This window comes from Doryrhamphus excisus, chromosome 4, assembly GCF_030265055.1.
Source record: "Doryrhamphus excisus isolate RoL2022-K1 chromosome 4, RoL_Dexc_1.0, whole genome shotgun sequence".
NCBI classification, from domain to species: Eukaryota; Metazoa; Chordata; class Actinopteri; order Syngnathiformes; family Syngnathidae; genus Doryrhamphus; species Doryrhamphus excisus.
Window position 1 is genome coordinate 17,379,755 of NC_080469.1, and position 21,880 is coordinate 17,401,634.

Consider the following 21,880-nt stretch of genomic DNA (forward strand, 5'->3'; position numbering starts at 1 on the left):
GCTAAATTCAAACACTTTTCACTCAACTGCAGGAAGTACCAGGGATTTTTTTCAGGTATGACGGTCATTATGGGTATTTGGACATATGTATTTTAGAGTAAAAATATTTTTCATAGATAAATGATGGAATATTACAATTACAATGGAAAAAATACAATGACTATTGTTAAATAGTAGACTAAAGTTCAACTAAACTCAGTGTTTTGCTCCCGTTGCACTTTTTTTTTTACACCATGTAGTGCTTCGGGGTTGCTACACAATTCACCCTGGAACTATTACAGTTGAGGGTGTTGCCACCGGAACAGTTCAGGCAGTAGGAAGAACCAGATTGTTGCAGTTTCTGGCCTCTCCTATGAATTTGTTGAAACAAAAATCCAAAAAATCTATCAGTCAAAAGGTCAACCTCTCCCGTCAACTTTTGTTCTTTGATTTCCAAATCCGCGCAAGACTTTTTCTGCCTTTAGCATCCCATCATTCTTTCACCTAAATACTTCAACTGGTTCACTGGCAGCTGGACTCGCCGAATGGAGTTGTCCCTGGACTTTGACAGTGCAGGCTTGAACAGCCATCTGTCTGTCCATCCATTCCCCCGCCCCCAGCTCCCCACTGCCCTATTATCGATCACGAGCCTAACCAGGGAAAAACGCTGCGTTCGCTCAACAGTGAACCTTTCCACACACATCTGAGCAAACACAGCATTCTGCAACTCACGTCTGACATAAGACGTGATAAAGCATCAGCCTTAAGCACTCTCGTTAATGTTTTATAAGTCACGTGTATACAGACTGATGACTGTTGATTTCAACGGACGGTTGATTTAGGAAATGACTCTTTGTCACCTCCAACAAGGAGGTTGTCTTTTCACCTTGCATGGGCTTCTTTCGTCTACATTTTTGGGATGTCAACCTGGATTAGTAGATTCTTTGCTGTTACTCAAGTAAAAAAAAAGTAATATATTCATACCGCATTGAATTGATGGCAACTGCAGTGTTCAGTTCATGCTCATAGACTCGATTGGACATGATCGATTCAATACCTTAAAAGGGATAGTGTGGATCTTTTGACATGACGTTGCAACTGACTTGCTGACTTACCTCCCACTTCGTCCCGTGAGCAGAGGTCTGGTTGGATTTCGGTGATGAGGAACATAGTTCTGGTTAGTTGGTGGGGCCATTTAAAGGGCTATTATGCTAATTTTTCGGCCCTTTGTATTGAATTGTGGACCCCTACAGAGCAGCTACACACAATAACCCACACAGACAGCTTTCTACTTCTTCCAGCTGTATTACCTTGTCTTTACAAAACAGTCTGTTTTAATTTATTCCACCCACCAGGCATACTCTCACTCCCAAGTGTTCCTGAAGACTTCTGGACGACTGCCGAACCCCACTTTCTAATTTTGTTGATATAGGAGTTGATAATAAATGAATAAACCCTTTGGAGCTACTAGTAGTTTTTGCGGGACTACCCGTGTTTACAAAAAACTCAGGCAGAAGTTATTGGAGCAAAAGTAAAATATTTTCATCTGTCATGAACATGAACGTGAAATATCCGCCAAACTCTTGCTGAAGCCACAAGTAGTGTGCTCTCGCCGGGAAAGGTACGTTCATGTCGGACACACTGTGCGTCTACATGGTTCCCTCATGCCCGGCTTCTGAGCTCCACAGCGCCAACTGTGCCTCTGACAACAATGAGTGTTCCTCCTCAGGCAGGTCAGGTCGACGCAGCGCCCCCACATCCCTGGTCTCCTGAGCTGCAAGGCAACAGCAGTGCCTACATTCATATACGGTAAGTATAACTTGAACACCTGACTGTAGCACTACTGTAGTAGTAACAGTCTGTGTGTACTTGTTTCTTCTAGTTACTTACAATGAACTCCATAAAAATGTCCTACGATCCTCAAGGCAGACAATCAGGCAGCAGATAGCTACTTCTCGTCAGGAAATGGAGATCTAACTAAAGTTGCCAAAGAAATGCAACAAGAAAGGCTCAGTACCATAAACTTAGCATAACTGTTTAAGTTATGATACCTAAAGGAGCATCCTTAATCTGTCTGATTGTGACTCTAGTAGTTCCTCTCCTTGATGATACATGCGTTCATAATTTGCCAGTACAATGATCACAACAGCACAAATGAAACCCCTTTAGATGAGTTGTGAAATTAAATGTTTTTTTTTATTAGTACTGTAACAAACTAACTGGGCATATAAAGATTATGATTAGTTTTTGTACTCTGAGTCTCATAGAACTACAGTCTACCACTAGTTTATTTCTATTGTAAATAAATCCATCATAAGATGCTAACTGTACCGCAAAATGAAAAAGTGAAAAGATACTCACATGAAAGTATCTGTTTGGTGGATTTTAATCACGTTTTCTCAACTTATGAAAGGAAAATGCATTTAAATGAATTTAAAATATTAAGTTCATGTAATTACCAGCATTATTAAGTTAATACAACTCATATAAATGAAGTAAGAATGTATTTAATTAAGTGACTATAATAGATACGATTAGTGTTTACGGTACATGAGAGAACATGCAAACTCTACACAGCAATGCCCAAGTTGAGATTCACACACTCCATCTCCTGAATGTGAGGCCATAAATGTAAATACAAACGAAAAACAAATAGGTAATTATAAATGTATTATGCTTATCCAAGATCTGATTACTCCCTTTGAATCCATTAGTAGGAGATCAGTGTTTAAGCCTGCACAACAAAACTGGTGCGTCACCTACCCGATGCAGTCATTTGGTCCCAGTCTGCAACAAAGGCCAACCCCGGGGAGGCCATCCAGGCCAGGAAGGACACCAGGAGGAAGAGCACGAGGCTGGAGCCATGTAAGGACGCCGCCATGATGCTGGGGAGAACAAAAGAGTGAAGGAGTGACAGAGCCGCAATGATTTTAATTATCAAGTGAACTCTATGATGGCATGTCAACGTGAAAAAAGAAAAAGCCAATTCGGCCTTCCCCTTTCCTGTCCCTCTCTCTCTGTCTTCTTGTACAATACCATTTTTCATACCACTGTTTGGCCTATACATGTCTAACTTTTAACCTTTTACTTGCCTGAGTGGATATAATCAACTCACACGTTAGCAGTTCCTTGTTGTTTATTTCTGGACGGCATACTTCCGTATTGTAATGGCGACTTTCATTGGCTTTACACTCATATTACACAATATACAAAATAAGCCATCAAAGACACAAATACAACTCCTGCTTTAGTAGTGTCACAATAAATGTCTTCCTGAGGGAACCTTAGTGATACAGTAAGTCTGGTGCCAGTCTCACAGAACAATTACTGACACCTCGTGGCAAATGTAGATTATATTACTACTTCCACAATTAGCATGCTTTTTCTACCTTGCACAGGTATTTGTATTTTAATTCATCTAGTTATTTTTATGCTTGAAAAATTTAGGCCAAGAATAACTTCAACCGCCAAACTGTGATAATTTTTTTTTCCAAACCGTGCTGGAGTGAGGCGATGGTGTTTGAACCACGATGTGTACATTTTTCAAGATCTAATTCAATAACAATAACAGTGGGCCTTATTTTACAAAGAGAGAATCGGGTTCACCTCCAATTAAAAGAGATTAAGCTTCACTGGTCATCACCAACAGTCCCTCTATGGTCCAAGTAAATAAGCGCCTGCTTGGAAGTTCAATCAGTCAAGTCCAAATATAGGCCAAACTCCGTACGCAACCACAAGCTATTTACAGCTGTGTGTCCACGTAACTTTTTCTGGGAGGCCAAAAAAAGAGAGGCTCCATCTCTTCTCGTGCCACTGAGAATTTATTTTACGGAGTATCTTACATGCAAGAAACACTACCTTATTAGTTTCTTCTCCCAAGTGACAGTAAGAGATATGGTTGTAACGATATGCCATAATCAGAGTTTGGCGTGTGCTTTGGTTCAAGGGAACAAAATGCTAAGTAAACATAAATTCAAACATAAAAAAACTGCAACCTGCTGGCATTTATTTCTCTAAAATTGTCAAACAATAAACCCCATAAAATAATACATAAAAATAAAATAAATACATTTTTTCAATAAAAATAATAATAAATGTATCAAATAAAAAAAAAATCCGCAAAGTAGGATTCAGCATTAACAAAGTGAATGTTTTTGTAGTTAGGGCAGAGAAAAGCTGTTAATGACTTTCCAAATACGATTTTTACCCTTCGTAGAGCCCTGTAGACATGAAATAACACCCTATAGTCACCTTTACCTTCCTATTATTCTTTGTTTACAACACACTGCTCAACTGTAATGTGCAGACTACGGGATAACTGCAGGGACATAATTTCACACAAGTAGCCACAGCTTCAATCATTAGCAAACTAACCAGGTAACTAGTTAGCCTGTATTTATCCGAAACTTAAGAAAGGGTTTCAAAGGGTAAGTCAAAATAAGACACCAAAAACATACCACTCCTACACAGAATGGGAGGAGAATGTCTTTTCACTCCATGTACCATGTTTGACATGCCATGGCCGACTCCTTGCAGTGTGAGGTAATCTTTGTTTGGCTTTTTAATCTAATGTAATGTCTCAATAAGGTAACATTACTGACACCAAGTGGTCAAACTCCATAATACAACTTGTCTTGACTACTAATAGTAGTGACTAACTAGAAAATTCCCGCGGAAATTTTGATGGACTGGCCACCTGTGCTGTGAACCTCGGGCCCGGTGCGCCAACGACTACCGCGGTAGCACCTAGCAAGAAAGCCTCAAGTACGGAAAAGGTTGATGCAGTCCCTTAGTGTCCCCACATCATGCCAAGTGTGTATTTGCCTTTAAACGTGAGTAAATTAGCTTAAATGCTAACATGCTAACAATCATTATGCTAGCACCTAGCAAGACAGCCTCAAGTTTAGAAAGTGCCAAGGTTGTCCTATAACCTCCCTACACCATGCCATATGTGTATTTGCCTGAAGACATGAGTAAATTAGCTTAAATGCTAACATGCTAACGGCTAACATTTTAGCACCTAGCAAGAGAGCATCAAGTTGAGAAAGTGCCAAGGTTGTCCTATAACCTCCCTACATCATGCCATGTGTGTATTTGCCTTTAGACATGAGTAAATTAGCTTAAAGGCTAACATGCTAACAGTTATCATGCTAGCACCTAGCAAGACAGCCTCAAGTTTAGAAACTACCAAGGTTGTCCTATAACCTCCCCACATCATGTCATGTGTGTATTTGCCTTTAAACGTGAGCAAATTAGCTTAAATGCTAACATGCTAACAATCGTCATGCTAGCACCTAGCAAGAGAGCCTCAAGTTGAGAAAGTGCCAAGGTTGTCCTATAACCTCCCTACATCATGCCATGTGTGTATTTGCCTTTAGACATAAGTAAATTAGCTTAAATGCTAACGTGCTAACGGCTACCATGCTAGCACCTAGCAAGAGGGCCTTAAGTTGAGAAAGTGCCAAGGTTGTCCTATAACCTCCCTACATCATGTCATGTGTGCATTTGCCTGTAGACATGAGTAAATTAGCTTAAATGCTAACATGCTAACGGCTACCATGCTAGCACCTAGCAAGAGGGCCTTAAGTTTAGAAACTGCCAAGGTTGTCCTATAACCTCCCCACAACATGCCATGTGTGTATTTGCCTTTAAACGTGAGTAAATTAGCTTAAATGCTAACATGCTAACAGTCATCATGCTAGCACCTAGCAAGAGAGCCTCAAGTATAGAAAGAGCCAAGGATGTCCTATAACGTTCCTGCATCATGCATGTGTGTATTTGCCTTTAAACATGAGCAAATTAGCTTAAATGCTAACATGCTAACAGTCATCATGCTAGCACCTAGCAAGAGACCCTCAAGTTTAGAAAGTGCCAAGGTTGTCCTATAACCTCCCTACATCATGTCATGTGTGTATTTGCCTTTAGACATGAGTAAATTAGCTTAAATGCTAACATGCTAACGGCTACCATGCTAGCACCTAGCAAGAGAGATTCAAGTTTACAAAGTGCCAAGGTTGTCCTTCAACCTCCCTATATCATGCCATGTGTGTATTTGCCTTTAAACGTGAGTAAATTAGCTTAAATGCTAACATGCTAACAGTTATCATGCTAGCACCTAGCAAGAGAGCATCAAGTTGAGAAAGTGCCAAGGTTGTCCTATAACCTCCCTACACCAGGCCATATGTGTATTTGCCTGAAGACATGAGTAAATTAGCTTAAATGCTAACATGCTAACGGCTACCATGCTAGCACCTAGCAAGAGAGCATCAAGTTAGAAAGTGCCAAGGTTGTCCTATAACCTCCCTACATCATGCCATGTGTGTATTTGCCTTTAGACATGAGTAAATTAGCTTAAATGCTAACATGCTAACGGCTACCATGCTAGCACCTAGCAAGAGGGTTTCAAGTTTAGAAAGTGTCAAGGTTGTCCTATAACCTCCCTATATCTTGCCATGTGTGTATTTGCCTTTAAACGTGAGTAAATTAGCTTAAATGTTAACATGCTAACAGTTATCATGCTAGCACCTAGCAAGAGAGCCTCAAGTTTAGAAAGTGCCAAGGTTGTCCTATAACCTCCCTACATCATGCCATGTGTGTATTTGCCTTTAGACATGAGTAAATTAGCATAAATGCTAACATGCTAACATGCTAACGGCTAACATGCTAGCACCTAGCAAGACAGCCTCAAGTTTAGAAACTGCCAAGGTTGTCCTATAACGTCCCTGCATCATGCATGTGTGTATTTGCCTTTAAACATAAGCAAATTAGCTTAAATGCTAACATGCTAACAGTCATCATGCTAGCACCTAGCAAGAGAGTCCCAAGTTTAGAGAGTGCCAAGGTTGTCCTATAACCTCCCTACATCATGCCATGTGTGTATTTGCCTTTAGACATGAGTAAATTAGCTTAAATGCTAACATGCTAACGGCTAACATGCTAGCACCTAGCAAGACAGCCTCAAGTTTAGAAACTGCCAAGGTTGTCCTATAACCTCCCTACATCATGCCATGTGTGTATTTGCCTTTAGACATTAGTAAATTAGCTTAAATGCTAACATGCTAACGGCTAACATGCTAGCACCGAGCAAGACAGCCTCAAGTTTAGAAAGTGCCAAGGTTGTCCTATAACCTCCCTACACCATGCCATATGTGTATTTGCCTTTAGACATGAGTAAATTAGCTTAAATGCTAACATGCTAACGGCTACCATGCTAGCACCTAGCAAGAGAGCCTCAAGTTTAGAAACTGCTAAGGTTGTCCTATAACCTCCCTACATCATGTCATGTGTGCAATTGCCTTTAAACGTGAGTAAATTAGCTTAAATGCTAACATGCTAACGGGTCCATGCTAGCACCTAGCAAGAGAGCCTCAAGTTTAGAAACTGCCAAGGTTGTCCTAGAACCTCCCTGCATCATGCCATGGGTGTATTTGCCTTTAAACATGAGTAAATTAGCTTAAATGCTAACATGCTAACATGCTAGCAATTAGCATTTAGCCACAGAGAGAGTTCAGAAGTTTATCTAAAAAATGAGCCATCAACCACATTTCTACGTGGCCGTATGGCTGAGCTACAAGGCTGTGAAAAGTCTGTAAATTCTCGTTTTCTCTGGAATGCGGCTGTTCTAAAAATAGAATGGTGTACCTAATCTAGTGGCCGATTTTTTTTTCTATCGCAAATAGCGTCGCCATGGTTACACGAAACGTTCCAAAAAATAAATACCGCTGTAGTCCCGAGCGTCACGATTCCGACGGTGTAACATGTGTGGGGGTCCTTCTCGCGGTTTTGGCCGCATTACGCGCACAAAAAGTGGAAGATTAAGATATAAGAATAACTAGAAAATTCCCGCGGAAATTTTGATGGACTGGCCACCTGTGCTGTGAACCTCGGGCCCGGTGGGCCAACGGCTACCGCGATAGCACCTAGCAAGAAAGCCTCAAGCACGGAAAAAGTTGATGCAGTCCCATAGTGTCCCCACATCATGCCAAGTGTGTAATTGCCTTTAAACGTGAGTAAATTAGCTTAAATGCTAACATGCTAACAACCATTAAGCTAGCACCTAGCAAGAGAGCCTCAAGTCTAGAAAGTGCCAAGGTTGTCCTATAACCTCCCTACACCATGCCATATGTGTATTTGCCTGAAGACATGAGTAAATTAGCTTAAATGCTAACATGCTAACGGCTACCATGCTAGCACCTAGCAAGATAGCATCAAGATGAGAAAGTGCCAAGGTTGTCCTATAACCTCCCCACATCATGTCATGTGTGTATTTGCCTTTAAACGTGAGTAAATTAGCTTAAATGTTAACATGCTAACAATCATTATGCTAGCACCTAGCAAGAGAGCCTCAAGTTTAGAAAGTGCCAAGGTTGTCCTATAACCTCCCTACACCATGCCATATGTGTATTTGCCTGAAGACATGAGTAAATTAGCTTAAATGCTAACATGCTAACGGCTACCATGCTAGCACCTAGCAAGAGAGCATCAAGTTGAGAAAGTGCCAAGGTTGTCCTATAACCTCCCTACATCATGCCATGTGTGTATTTGCCTTTAGACATGAGTAAATTAGCTTAAATGATAACATGCTAACGGCTAACATGCTAGCACCTAGCAAGACAGCCTCAAGTTTATAAACTACCAAGGTTGTCCTATAACCTCCCCACATCATGTCATGTGTGTATTTGCCTTTAAACGTGAGTAAATTAGCTCAAATGCTAACATGCCAACAATCATTATGCTAGCACCTAGCAAGAGAGCCTCAAGTTTATAAAGTGCCAAGGTTGTCCTATAACCTCCCTACACCATGCCATATGTGTATTTGCCTGAAGACATGAGTAAATTAGCTTAAATGCTAACACGCTAACGGCTAACATGCTAGCACCTAGCAAGAGAGTTTCAAGTTTACAAAGTGCCAAGGTTGTCCTTCAACTTCCCTATATCATGCCATGTGTGTATTTGCCTTTAAACGTGAGTAAATTAGCTTAAATGCTAACATGCTAACAGTTATCATGCTAGCACCTAGCAAGAGACCCTCAAGTTTAGAAAGTGCCAAGGTTGTCCTATAACCTCCCTACGTCATGCCAAGTGTGTATTTGCCTTTAGACGTGAGTAAATTAGCTTAAATGCTAACATGCTAACGGCTAACATGCTAGCACCTAGCAAGACAGCCTCAAGTTTAGAAACTACCAAGGTTGTCCTATAACCTCCCCACATCATGTCATGTGTATATTTGCCTTTAAACGTGAGTAAATTAGCTTAAATGCTAACATGCTAACAATCATTATGCTAGCACCTAGCAAGACAGCCTCAAGTTTAGAAAGTGCCAAGGTTGTCCTATAACCTCCCTACATCATGCCATGTGTGTATTTGCCTTTAAACGTGAGTAAATTAGCTTAAATGCTAACATGCTTACAGTTATCATGCTAGCACCTAGCAAGAGAGCCTCAAGTTTAGAAAGTGCCAAGGTTGTCCTATAACCTCCCTACATCATGCCATGTGTGTATTTGCCTTTAGACATGAGTAAATTAGCTTAAATGCTAACATGCTAACGGGTCCATGCTAGCACCTAGCAAGAGAGCCTCAAGTTTAGAAACTGCCAAGGTTGTCCTAGAACCTCCCTGCATCATGCCATGGGTGTATTTGCCTTTAAACATGAGTAAATTAGCTTAAATGCTAACATGCTAACATGCTAGCAATTAGCATTTAGCCACAGAGAGAGTTCAGAAGTTTATCTAAAAAATGAGCCATCAACCACGTTTCTACGTGGTCGTATGGCTGAGCTACAAGGCTGTGAAAAGTCTGTAAATTCTCGTTTTCTCTGGAATGCGGCTGTTCTAAAAATAGAATGGTGTACCTAATCTAGTGGCCGATTTTTTTTTCTATCGCGAATAGCGTCGCCATGGTTACACGAAACGTTCCAAAAAATAAATACCGCTGTAGTCCCGAGCGTCACGATTCCGACGGTGTAACATGTGTGGGGGTCCTTCTTGCGGTTTTGGCCGCATTACGCGCACAAAAAGTGGAAGATTAAGATATAAGAATAACTAGAAAATTCCCGCGGAAATTTTGATGGACTGGCCACCTGTGCTGTGAACCTCGGGCCCGGTGGGCCAACGGCTACCGCGATAGCACCTAGCAAGAAAGCCTCAAGCACGGAAAAAGTTGATGCAGTCCCATAGTGTCCCCACATCATGCCAAGTGTGTAATTGCCTTTAAACGTGAGTAAATTAGCTTAAATGCTAACATGCTAACAACCATTAAGCTAGCACCTAGCAAGAGAGCCTCAAGTCTAGAAAGTGCCAAGGTTGTCCTATAACCTCCCTACACCATGCCATATGTGTATTTGCCTGAAGACATGAGTAAATTAGCTTAAATGCTAACATGCTAACGGCTACCATGCTAGCACCTAGCAAGATAGCATCAAGATGAGAAAGTGCCAAGGTTGTCCTATAACCTCCCCACATCATGTCATGTGTGTATTTGCCTTTAAACGTGAGTAAATTAGCTTAAATGTTAACATGCTAACAATCATTATGCTAGCACCTAGCAAGAGAGCCTCAAGTTTAGAAAGTGCCAAGGTTGTCCTATAACCTCCCTACACCATGCCATATGTGTATTTGCCTGAAGACATGAGTAAATTAGCTTAAATGCTAACATGCTAACGGCTACCATGCTAGCACCTAGCAAGAGAGCATCAAGTTGAGAAAGTGCCAAGGTTGTCCTATAACCTCCCTACATCATGCCATGTGTGTATTTGCCTTTAGACATGAGTAAATTAGCTTAAATGATAACATGCTAACGGCTAACATGCTAGCACCTAGCAAGACAGCCTCAAGTTTATAAACTACCAAGGTTGTCCTATAACCTCCCCACATCATGTCATGTGTGTATTTGCCTTTAAACGTGAGTAAATTAGCTCAAATGCTAACATGCCAACAATCATTATGCTAGCACCTAGCAAGAGAGCCTCAAGTTTATAAAGTGCCAAGGTTGTCCTATAACCTCCCTACACCATGCCATATGTGTATTTGCCTGAAGACATGAGTAAATTAGCTTAAATGCTAACACGCTAACGGCTAACATGCTAGCACCTAGCAAGAGAGTTTCAAGTTTACAAAGTGCCAAGGTTGTCCTTCAACTTCCCTATATCATGCCATGTGTGTATTTGCCTTTAAACGTGAGTAAATTAGCTTAAATGCTAACATGCTAACAGTTATCATGCTAGCACCTAGCAAGAGACCCTCAAGTTTAGAAAGTGCCAAGGTTGTCCTATAACCTCCCTACGTCATGCCAAGTGTGTATTTGCCTTTAGACGTGAGTAAATTAGCTTAAATGCTAACATGCTAACGGCTAACATGCTAGCACCTAGCAAGACAGCCTCAAGTTTAGAAACTACCAAGGTTGTCCTATAACCTCCCCACATCATGTCATGTGTATATTTGCCTTTAAACGTGAGTAAATTAGCTTAAATGCTAACATGCTAACAATCATTATGCTAGCACCTAGCAAGACAGCCTCAAGTTTAGAAAGTGCCAAGGTTGTCCTATAACCTCCCTACATCATGCCATGTGTGTATTTGCCTTTAAACGTGAGTAAATTAGCTTAAATGCTAACATGCTTACAGTTATCATGCTAGCACCTAGCAAGAGAGCCTCAAGTTTAGAAAGTGCCAAGGTTGTCCTATAACCTCCCTACATCATGCCATGTGTGTATTTGCCTTTAGACATGAGTAAATTAGCTTAAATGCTAACATGCTAACGGGTCCATGCTAGCACCTAGCAAGAGAGCCTCAAGTTTAGAAACTGCCAAGGTTGTCCTAGAACCTCCCTGCATCATGCCATGGGTGTATTTGCCTTTAAACATGAGTAAATTAGCTTAAATGCTAACATGCTAACATGCTAGCAATTAGCATTTAGCCACAGAGAGAGTTCAGAAGTTTATCTAAAAAATGAGCCATCAACCACGTTTCTACGTGGTCGTATGGCTGAGCTACAAGGCTGTGAAAAGTCTGTAAATTCTCGTTTTCTCTGGAATGCGGCTGTTCTAAAAATAGAATGGTGTACCTAATCTAGTGGCCGATTTTTTTTTCTATCGCGAATAGCGTCGCCATGGTTACACGAAACGTTCCAAAAAATAAATACCGCTGTAGTCCCGAGCGTCACGATTCCGACGGTGTAACATGTGTGGGGGTCCTTCTTGCGGTTTTGGCCGCATTACGCGCACAAAAAGTGGAAGATTAAGATATAAGAATAATAAAAATTGGTAAACACCACAAGGAATAACAATATGGGCTGGCTCAGTAGCCAGCCCATAGACTGCTACTGCAAGTAGCAGTCTATGGGCTGGCTACTGAGCCAGTCCATAACTAGAAAATTCCCGCGGAAATTTTGATGGACTGGCCACCTGTGCTGTGAACCTCGGGCCCGGTGTGCCAAGGGCTACCGCGGTAGCACCTAGCAAGAAAGCCTCAAGTACGGAAAAGATTGATGCAGTCCCATAGTGTCCCCACATCATGCCAAGTGTGTATTTGCCTTTAAACTTGAGTAAATTAGCTTAAATGCTAACATGCTAACAGTTATCATGCTAGCACCTAGCAAGAGAGCCTCAAGTTTAGAAACTACAAAGGTTGTCCTATAAACTGTCTATATCATGCCATGTGTGTATTTGCCTTTAAACGTGAGTAAATTAGCTTAAATGTTAACATGCTAACAGTTATCATGCTAGCACCTAGCAAGAGCGCCTCAAGTTTAGAAAGTGCCAAGGTTGTCCTATAACCCCCCGACATCATGCCATGTGTGTATTTGCCTTTAGACATGAGTAAATTAGCTTAAATGATAATATGCTAACGGCTACCATGCTAGCACCTAGCAAGAGAGCCTCAAGTTTAGAAAGTGCCAAGGTTGTCCTATAACCTCCCTACACCATGCCATATGTGTATTTGCCTGAAGACATGAGTAAATTAGCTTAAATGCTAACATGCTAACGGCTACCATGCTAGCACCTAGCAAGAGAGCATCAAGTTGAGAAAATGCCAAGGTTGTCCTATAACCTCCCTACATCATGCCATGTGTGTATTTGCCTTTAGACTCGAGTAAATTAGCTTAAATGCTAACATGCTAACGGCTACCATGCTAGCACCTAGCAAGAGGGTTTCAAGTTTACAAAGTGCCAAGGTTTTCCTATAACCTCCCTATATCATGCCATGTGTGTATTTGCCTTTAAACGTGAGTAAATTAGCTTAGATGCTAACATGCTAACAGTTATCATGCTAGCACCTAGCAAGAGAGCCTCAAGTTTAGAAAGCGCCAAAGTTGTCCTATAACTTCCTTACACCATGCTATGTGTGTATTTGCCTGAAGACATGAGTAAATTAGCTTAAATGCTAACATGCTAACGGCTACCATGCTAGCACCTAGCAAGAGAGCATCAAGTTGAGAAAGTGCCAAGGTTGTCCTATAACCTCCCTACATCATGCCATGTGTGTATTTGCCTTTAGACATGAGTAAATTAGCTTAAATGCTAACATGCTAACGGCTACCATGCTAGCACCTAGCAAGAGGGTTTCAAGTTTACAAAGTGCCAAGGTTGTCCTATAACCTCCCTCTATCATGCCATGTGTGTATTTGCCTTTAAACGTGAGTAAATTAGCTTAGATGCTAACATGCTAACAGTTATCATGCTAGCACCTAGCAAGAGAGCCTCAAGTTTAGAAAGCGCCAAGGTTGTCCTATAACCTCCCGACATCATGTCATGTGTGTATTTGCCTTTAGAATGAGTAAATTAGCTTAAATGCTAACATGCTAACGGCTACCATGCTAGCACCTAGCAAGAGAGCATCAAGTTGAGAAAGTGCCAAGGTTGTCCTATAACCTCCCCACATCATGTCATGTGTATATTTGCCTTTAAACATGAGTAAATTAGCTTAAATGCTAACATGCTAACAATCATTATGCTAGCACCTAGCAAAAGAGCCTCAAGTTTAGAAAGTGCCAAGGTTGTCCTATAACCTCCCTACACCATGCCATATGTGTATTTGCTGAAGACATGAGTAAATTAGCTTAAATGCTAACATGCTAACGGCTATCATGCTAGCACCTAGCAAGAGAGCCTCAAGTTTAGAAAGCGCCAAGGTTGTCCTATAACCTCCCGACATCATGTCATGTGTGTATTTGCCTTTAGAATGAGTAAATTAGCTTAAATGCTAACATGCTAACGGCTACCATGCTAGCACCTAGCAAGAGAGCATCAAGTTGAGAAAGTGCCAAGGTTGTCCTATAACCTCCCCACATCATGTCATGTGTATATTTGCCTTTAAACATGAGTAAATTAGCTTAAATGCTAACATGCTAACAATCATTATGCTAGCACCTAGCAAAAGAGCCTCAAGTTTAGAAAGTGCCAAGGTTGTCCTATAACCTCCCTACACCATGCCATATGTGTATTTGCTGAAGACATGAGTAAATTAGCTTAAATGCTAACATGCTAACGGCTACCATGCTAGCACCTAGCAAGAGAGCATCAAGTTGAGAAAGTGCCAAGGTTGTCCTATAACCTCCCTACATCATACCATGTGTGTATTTGCCTTTAGACATGAGTAAATTAGCTTAAATGCTAACATGCTAACGGCTACCATGCTAGCACCTAGCAAGAGGGTTTCAAGTTTACAAAGTGCCAAGGTTTTCCTATAACCTCCCTATATCATGCCATGTGTGTATTTGCCTTTAAATGTGAGTAAATTAGCTTAGATGCTAACATGCTAACAGTTATCGTGCTAGCACCTAGCAAGAGAGCCTCAAGTTTAGAAAGCGCCAGGGTTGTCCTATAACCTCCCTACACCATGCCATGTGTGTATTTGCCTGAAGACATGAGTAAATTAGCTTAAATGCTAACATGCTAACGGCTAACATACTAGCACCTAGCAAGACAGCCTCAAGTTTAGAAACTACCAAGGTTGTCCTATAGCCTCCCCACATCATGTCGTGTGTGTATTTGCCTTTAAACGTGAGTAAATTAGCTTAAATGCTAACATGCTAACGGCTACCATGCTTGCACCTAGCAAGAGAGCATCAAGTTGAGAAAGTGCCAAGGTTGTCCTATAACCTCCCTACATCATGCCATGTGTGTATTTGCCTTTAGAAATGAGTAAATTAGCTTAAATGCTAACATGCTAACGGCTACCATGTTAGCACCTAGCAAGAGGGTTTCAAGTTTACAAAGTGCCAAGGTTGTCCTATAACCTCCCTATATCATACCATGTGTGTATTTGCCTTTAAACGTGAGTAAATTAGCTTAAATGCTAACATGCTAACAGGTATCATGCTAGCACCTAGCAAGAGATCCTCAAGTTTAGAAAGTGCCAAGGTTGTCCTATAACCTCCCTACATCATGCCATGTGTGTATTTGCCTTTAGACATGAGTAAATTAGCTTAAATGCTAACATGCTAACGGCTAACATGCTAGCACCTAGCAAGAGAGCCTCAAGTTTAGAAACTGCCAAGGTTGTCCTATGACCTCCCTACATCATGCCATGTGTGTATTTGCCTTTAGACATGAGTAAATTAGCTTAAATGCTAACATGCTAACATGCTAGCAATTAGCATTTAGCCACAGAGAGAGTTCAGACGTTTATCTAAAAAATGAGCCATCAATCACGTTTCTACGTGGCCGTATGGCTGAGCTACAAGGCTGTGAAAAGTCTGTAAATTCTCGTTTCTTTCACTGGCATGAGCTGTTCTAAAAATAGAACAGGGGTGTCCCTAATATAGTGGCCGATTTTTTTTTCGATCGCGAATACCGTCGCCATGGTTACACGAAACGTTCCAAAAAATAAATACCGCTGTAGTCCCGAGCGTCACGATTCCGACGGTGTAACATGTGTGGGGGTCCTTCTTGCGGTTTTGGCCGCATTACGCGCGCAAAAATGGGAAGATTAAGATATAAGAATAAAAATAATTATAACTAGAAAATTCCCGCGGAAATTTTGATGGACTGGCCACCTGTGCTGTGAACCTCGGGCCCGGTGGGCCAACGGCTACCGCGGTAGCACCTAGCAAGAAAGCCTCAAGTACGGAAAAAGTTGATGCAGTCCCATAGTGTCCCCACATCATGCCAAGTGTGTAATTGCCTTTAAACTTGAGTAAATTAGCTTAAATGCTAACATGCTAACAATCATTATGCTAGCACCTAGCAAGAGAGCCTCAAGTTTAGAAAGTGCCAAGGTTGTCCTATAACCTCCCTACATCATGCCATGTGTGTATTTGCCTTTAGACATGAGTAAAATAGCTTTAATGCTAACATGCTAACATCCATTATGCTAGCACCTAGCAAGAGAGCCTCAAGTTTAGAAAGTGCCAAGGTTGTCCTATAACCTCCCTACACCATGCCATATGTGTATTTGCCTGTAGACATGAGTAAATTAGCTTAAATGCTAACATGCTAACGGCTACCATGCTAGCACCTAGCAAGAGGGCCTGAAGTTTAGAAACTGCCAAGGTTGTCCTATAACCTCCCCACATCATGCCATGTGTGTGTTTGCCTTTAAACGTGAGTAAATTAGCTTAAATGTTAACATGCTAACAGTTATCATGCTAGCACCTAGCAAGAGGGCCTCAAGTTTAGAAAGTGCCAAGGTTGTCCTATAACCTCCCTACATCATGTCATGTGTGCATTTGCCTGTAGACATGAGTAAATTAGCTTAAATGCTAACATGCTAACGGCTACCATGCTAGCACCTAGCAAGAGGGCCTGAAGTTTAGAAACTGCCAAGGTTGTCCTATAACCTCCCCACATCATGCCATGTGTGTATTTGCCTTTAAACGTGAGTAAATTAGCTTATATGCTAACACGCTAACAGTCATTATGCTAGCACCTAGCAAGAGAGCCTCAAGTTTAGAAAGTGCCAAGGATGTCCTATAACGTCCCTGCATCATGCATGTGTGTATTTGCCTTTAAACATGAGCAAATTAGCTTAAATGCTAACATGCTAACAGTCATCATGCTAGCACCTAGCAAGAGACCCTCAAGTTTAGAAAGTGCCAAGGTTGTCCTATAACCTCCCTACATCATGTCATGTGTGTATTTGCCTTTAGACATGAGTAAATTAGCTTAAATGCTAACATGCTAACGGCTAACATGCTAGCACCTAGCAAGAGAGTTTCAAGTTTACAAAGTGCCAAGGTTGTCCTTCAACCTCCCTATATCATGCCATGTGTGTATTTGCCTTTAAACGTGGGTAAATTAGCTTAAATGCTAACATGCTAACAGTTATCATGCTAGCACCTAGCAAGAGACCCTCAAGTTTAAAAAGTGCCAAGGTTGTCCTATAACCTCCCTATATCATGCCATGTGTGTATTTGCCTTTAGAAATGAGTAAATTAGCTTAAATGCTAACATGCGAACGGCTAACATGCTAGCACCTAGCAAGACAGCCTCAAGTTTAGAAACTGCCAAGGATGTCCTATAACGTCCCTGCATCATGCATGTGTGTATTTGCCTTTAAACATGAGCAAATTAGCTTAAATGCTAACATGCTAACAGTCATCATGCTAGCACCTAGCAAGAGAGTCCCAAGTTTAGAAAGTGCCAAGGTTGTCCTATAACGTCCCTGCATCATGCATGTGTGTATTTGCCTTTAAACATGAGCAAATTAGCTTAAATGCTAACATGCTAACAGTCATCATGCTAGCACCTAGCAAGACAGCCTCAAGTTTAGAAACTGCCAAGGTTCTCCTATAACCTCCCTACATCATGCCATGTGTGTATTTGCCTTTAGACATGAGTAAATTAGCTTAAATGCTAACATGCTAACGGCTACCATGCTAGCACCTAGCAAGAGAGCATCAAGTTGAGAAAGTGCCAAGGTTGTCCTATAACCTCCCTACATCATGCCATGTGTGTATTTGCCTTTAGACATGAGTAAATTAGCTTAAATGCTAACATGCTAACGGCTACCATGTTAGCACCTAGCAAGAGGGTTTCAAGTTTAGAAAGTGCCAAGGTTGTCCTATAACCTCCCTATATCATGCCATGTGTGTATTTGCCTTTAAACGTGAGTAAATTAGCTTAAATGCTAAAATGCTAACAGTCATCATGCTAGCACATAGCAAGAGAGCCTCAAGTTTAGAAAGTGCCAAGGTTGTCCTATAACCTCCCTACATCATGCCATGTGTGTATTTGCCTTTAGACATGAGTAAATTAGCTTAAATGCTAACATGCTAACGGCTAACATGCTAGCACCTAGCAAGAGAACCTCAAGTTTAGAAAGTGCCAAGGTTGTCCTATAACCTCCCTACATCATGCCATGTGTGTATTTGCCTTTAGACATGAGTAAATTAGCTTAAATGCTAACATGCTAACAGTCATCATGCTAGCACCTAGCAAGAGAGCATCAAGTTGAGAAAGTGCCAAGGTTTTCCTATAACCTCCCTACATCCTGCCATGTGAGTATTTGCCTTTAGACATGAGTAAATTAGCTTAAATGCTAACATGCTAACGGCTAACATGCTAGCACCTAGCAAGACAGCCTCAAGTTTAGAAACTACCAAGGTTGTCCTATAACCTCCCCACATCATGTCATGTGTATATTTGCCTTTAAACGTGAGTAAATTAGCTTAAATGCTAACATGCTAACAATCATTATGCTAGCACCTAGCAAGACAGCCTCAAGTTTAGAAAGTGCCAAGGTTGTCCTATAACCTCCCTACATCATGCCATGTGTGTATTTGCCTTTACACATGAGTAAATTAGCTTAAATGCTAACATGCTAACATGCTAGCACCTAGCAAGACAGCCTTAAGTTTAGAAACTGCCAAGGATGTCCTATGACGTCCCTGCATCATGCATGTGTGTATTTGCCTTTAAACGTGAGCAAATTAGCTTAAATGCTAACATGCTAACAGTCATCATGCTAGCACCTAGCAAGAGAGTCCCAAGTTTAGAAAGTGCCAAGGTTGTCCTATCACCTCCCTACATCATGCCATGTGTGTATTTGCCTTTAAACGTGAGTAAATTAGGTTAAATGCTAACATGCTAACAATCATTATGCTAGCACCTAGCAAGAGAGCCTCAAGTTTAGAAAGTGCCAAGGTTGTCCTATAACCTCCCTTCACCATGCCATATGTGTATTTGCCTGAAGACATGAGTAAATTAGCTTAAATGCTAACATGCTAACGGCTACCATGCTAGCACCTAGCAAGAGAGCATCAAGTTGAGAAAGTGCCAAGGTTGTCCTATAACCTCCCTACATCATGCCATGTGTGTATTTGCCTTTAGACATGAGTAAATTAGCTTAAATGCTAACATGCTAACGGCTACCATGCTAGCACCTACCAAGAGGGTTTCAAGTTTACAAAGTGCCAAGGTTGTCCTATAACCTCCCTATATCATGCCATGTGTGTATTTGCCTTTAAACGTGAGTAAATTAGCTTAGATGCTAACATGCTAACAGTTACCATGCTAGCACCTAGCAAGAGAGCCTCAAGTTTAGAAAGCGCCAAGGTTGTCCTATAACCTCCCTACACCATGCCATGTGTGTATTTGCCTGAAGACATGAGTAAATTAGCTTAAATGCTAACATGCTAACGGCTACCATGCTAGCACCTAGCAAAAGAGCATCAAGTTTAGAAAGTGCCAAGGTTGTCCTATAACCTCCCTACATCATGCCATGTGTGTATTTGCCTTTAGACATGAGTAAATTAGCTTAAATGCTAACATGCTAACGGCTACCATGCTAGCACCTAGCAAGAGGGTTTCAAGTTTACAAAGTGCCAAGGTTGTCCTATAACCTCCCTATATGATGCCATGTGTGTATTTGCCTTTAAACGTGAGTAAATTAGCTTAAATGCTAACATGCTAAGTTATCATGCTAGCACCTAGCAAGAGAGCCTCAAGTTTAGAAAGCGCCAAGGTTGTCCTATAACCTCCCGACATCATGCCATGTGTGTATTTGCCTTTAGACATGAGTAAATTAGCTTAAATGCTAACATGCTAACGGCTACCATGCTAGCACCTTGCAAGAGGGTTTCAAGTTCAGAAAGTGCCAAGGTTGTCCTATAACGTCCCTATATCATGCCATGTGTGTATTTGCCTTTAAATGTGAGTAAATTAGCTTAAATGCTAACATGCTAACAGTTATCATGCTAGCACCTAGCAAGAGAGCCTCAAGTTTAGAAAGTGCCAAGGTTGTCCTATAACCTCCCTACATTATGCCATTTGTGTATTTGCCTTTAGACATGAGTAAATTAGCTTAATTGCTAACATGCTAGCACCTAGCAAGACAGCCTTAAGTTTAGAAACTGCCAAGGATGTCCTATGACGTCCCTGCATCATGCATGTGTGTATTTGCCTTTAAACGTGAATAAATTAGCTTAAATGCTAACATGCTAACAATCATTATGCTAGCACCTAGCAAGAGGGCCTCAAGTTTAGAAAGTGCCAAGGTTGTCCTATAACCTCCCTACATCATGTCATGTGTGCATTTGCCTGTAGACATGAGTAAAGTAGCTTAAATGCTAACATGCTAACGGCTACCATGCTAGCACCTAGCAAGAGGGCCTTAAGTTTAGAAACTGCCAAGGTTGTCCTATAACCTCCCCACATCATGCCATGTGTGTATTTGCCTTTAAACGTGAGTAAATTAGCTTATATGCTAACACGCTAACAGTCATTATGCTAGCACCTAGCAAGAGAGCCTCAAGTTTAGAAAGTGCCAAGGATGTCCTATAACGTCCCTGCATCATGCATGTGTGTATTTGCCTTTAAACATGAGCAAATTAGCTTAAATGCTAACATGCTAACAGTCATCATGCTAGCACCTAGCAAGAGAGTCCCAAGTTTAGAAAGTGCCAAGGATGTCCTATAACGTCCCTGCATCATGCATATGTGTATTTGCCTTTAAACATGAGCAAATTAGCTTAAATGCTAACATGCTAACGGCTAACATGCTAGCACCTAGCAAGAGAGCTTCAAGTTTACAAAGTGCCAAGGTTGTCCTTCAACCTCCCTATATCATGCCATGTGTGTATATGCCTTTAAACGTGAGTAAATTAGCTTAAATGCTAACATGCTAACAGTTATCATGCTAGCACCTAGCAAGAGACCCTCAAGTTTAGAAAGTGCCAAGGTTGTCCTATAACCTCCCTACATCATGCCATGTGTGTATTTGCCTTTAGACATGAGTAAATTAGCTTAAATGTTAACATGCTAACGGCTAACATGCTAGCACCTAGCAAGAGAGCCTCAAGTTTAGAAACTGCCAAGGATGTCCTATAACGTCCCTGCATCATGCATATGTGTATTTGCCTTTTAACATGAGCAAATTAGCTTCAATGCTAACATGCTAACAGTCATCATGCTAGCACCTAGCAAGAGAGTCCCAAGTTTAGAAAGTGCCAAGGTTGTCCTATAACATCCCTACATCATGCCATGTGTGTATTTGCTTTTAGACATGAGTAAATTAGCTTAAATGCTAACATGCTAACGGCTAACATGCTAGCACCTAGCAAGACAGCCTCAAGTTTAGAAACTACCAAGGTTGTCCTATAACCTCCCCACATCATGTCATGTGTATATTTGCCTTTAAACGTGAGTAAATTAGCTTAAATGCTAACATGCTAACAATCATTATGCTAGCACCTAGCAAGACAGCCTCAAGTTTAGAAAGTGCCAAGGTTGTCCTATAACCTCCCTACACCATGCCATATGTGTATTTGCCTGAAGACATGAGTAAGTTAGCTTAAATGCTAACATGCTAACGGCTACCATGTTAGCACCTAGCAAGAGGGTTTCAAGTTTAGAAAGTGCCAAGGTTGTCCTATAACCTCCCTACATCATGCCATGTGTGTATTTGCCTTTAGACATGAGTAAATTAGCTTAAATGCTAACATGCTAACGGCTAACTTGCTAGCAC

The 21,880-nt window shown here is 41.2% G+C and overlaps 1 protein-coding gene across 5 annotated transcripts in view; it reads right to left on the reverse strand.

The window, feature by feature from the left end:
* Positions 1-21,880, reverse strand: part of ghra (growth hormone receptor a) — a 50,355-nt gene that overhangs the window by 20,607 nt on the left and 7,868 nt on the right. For 3 of the 5 annotated variants that reach the window (XM_058070428.1, XM_058070425.1, XM_058070429.1), the window contains one exon: positions 2,743-2,864. In XM_058070428.1, the coding sequence (XP_057926411.1) occupies positions 2,743-2,860 (118 nt within the window). In that variant the 5' untranslated portion in view covers positions 2,861-2,864. Of the gene's footprint in view, positions 1-2,742; positions 2,865-3,094; positions 4,400-4,436; positions 4,718-21,880 lie in introns of those variants that run through there. The other 2 variants (XM_058070427.1, XM_058070426.1) reach the window with 2 other exon arrangements.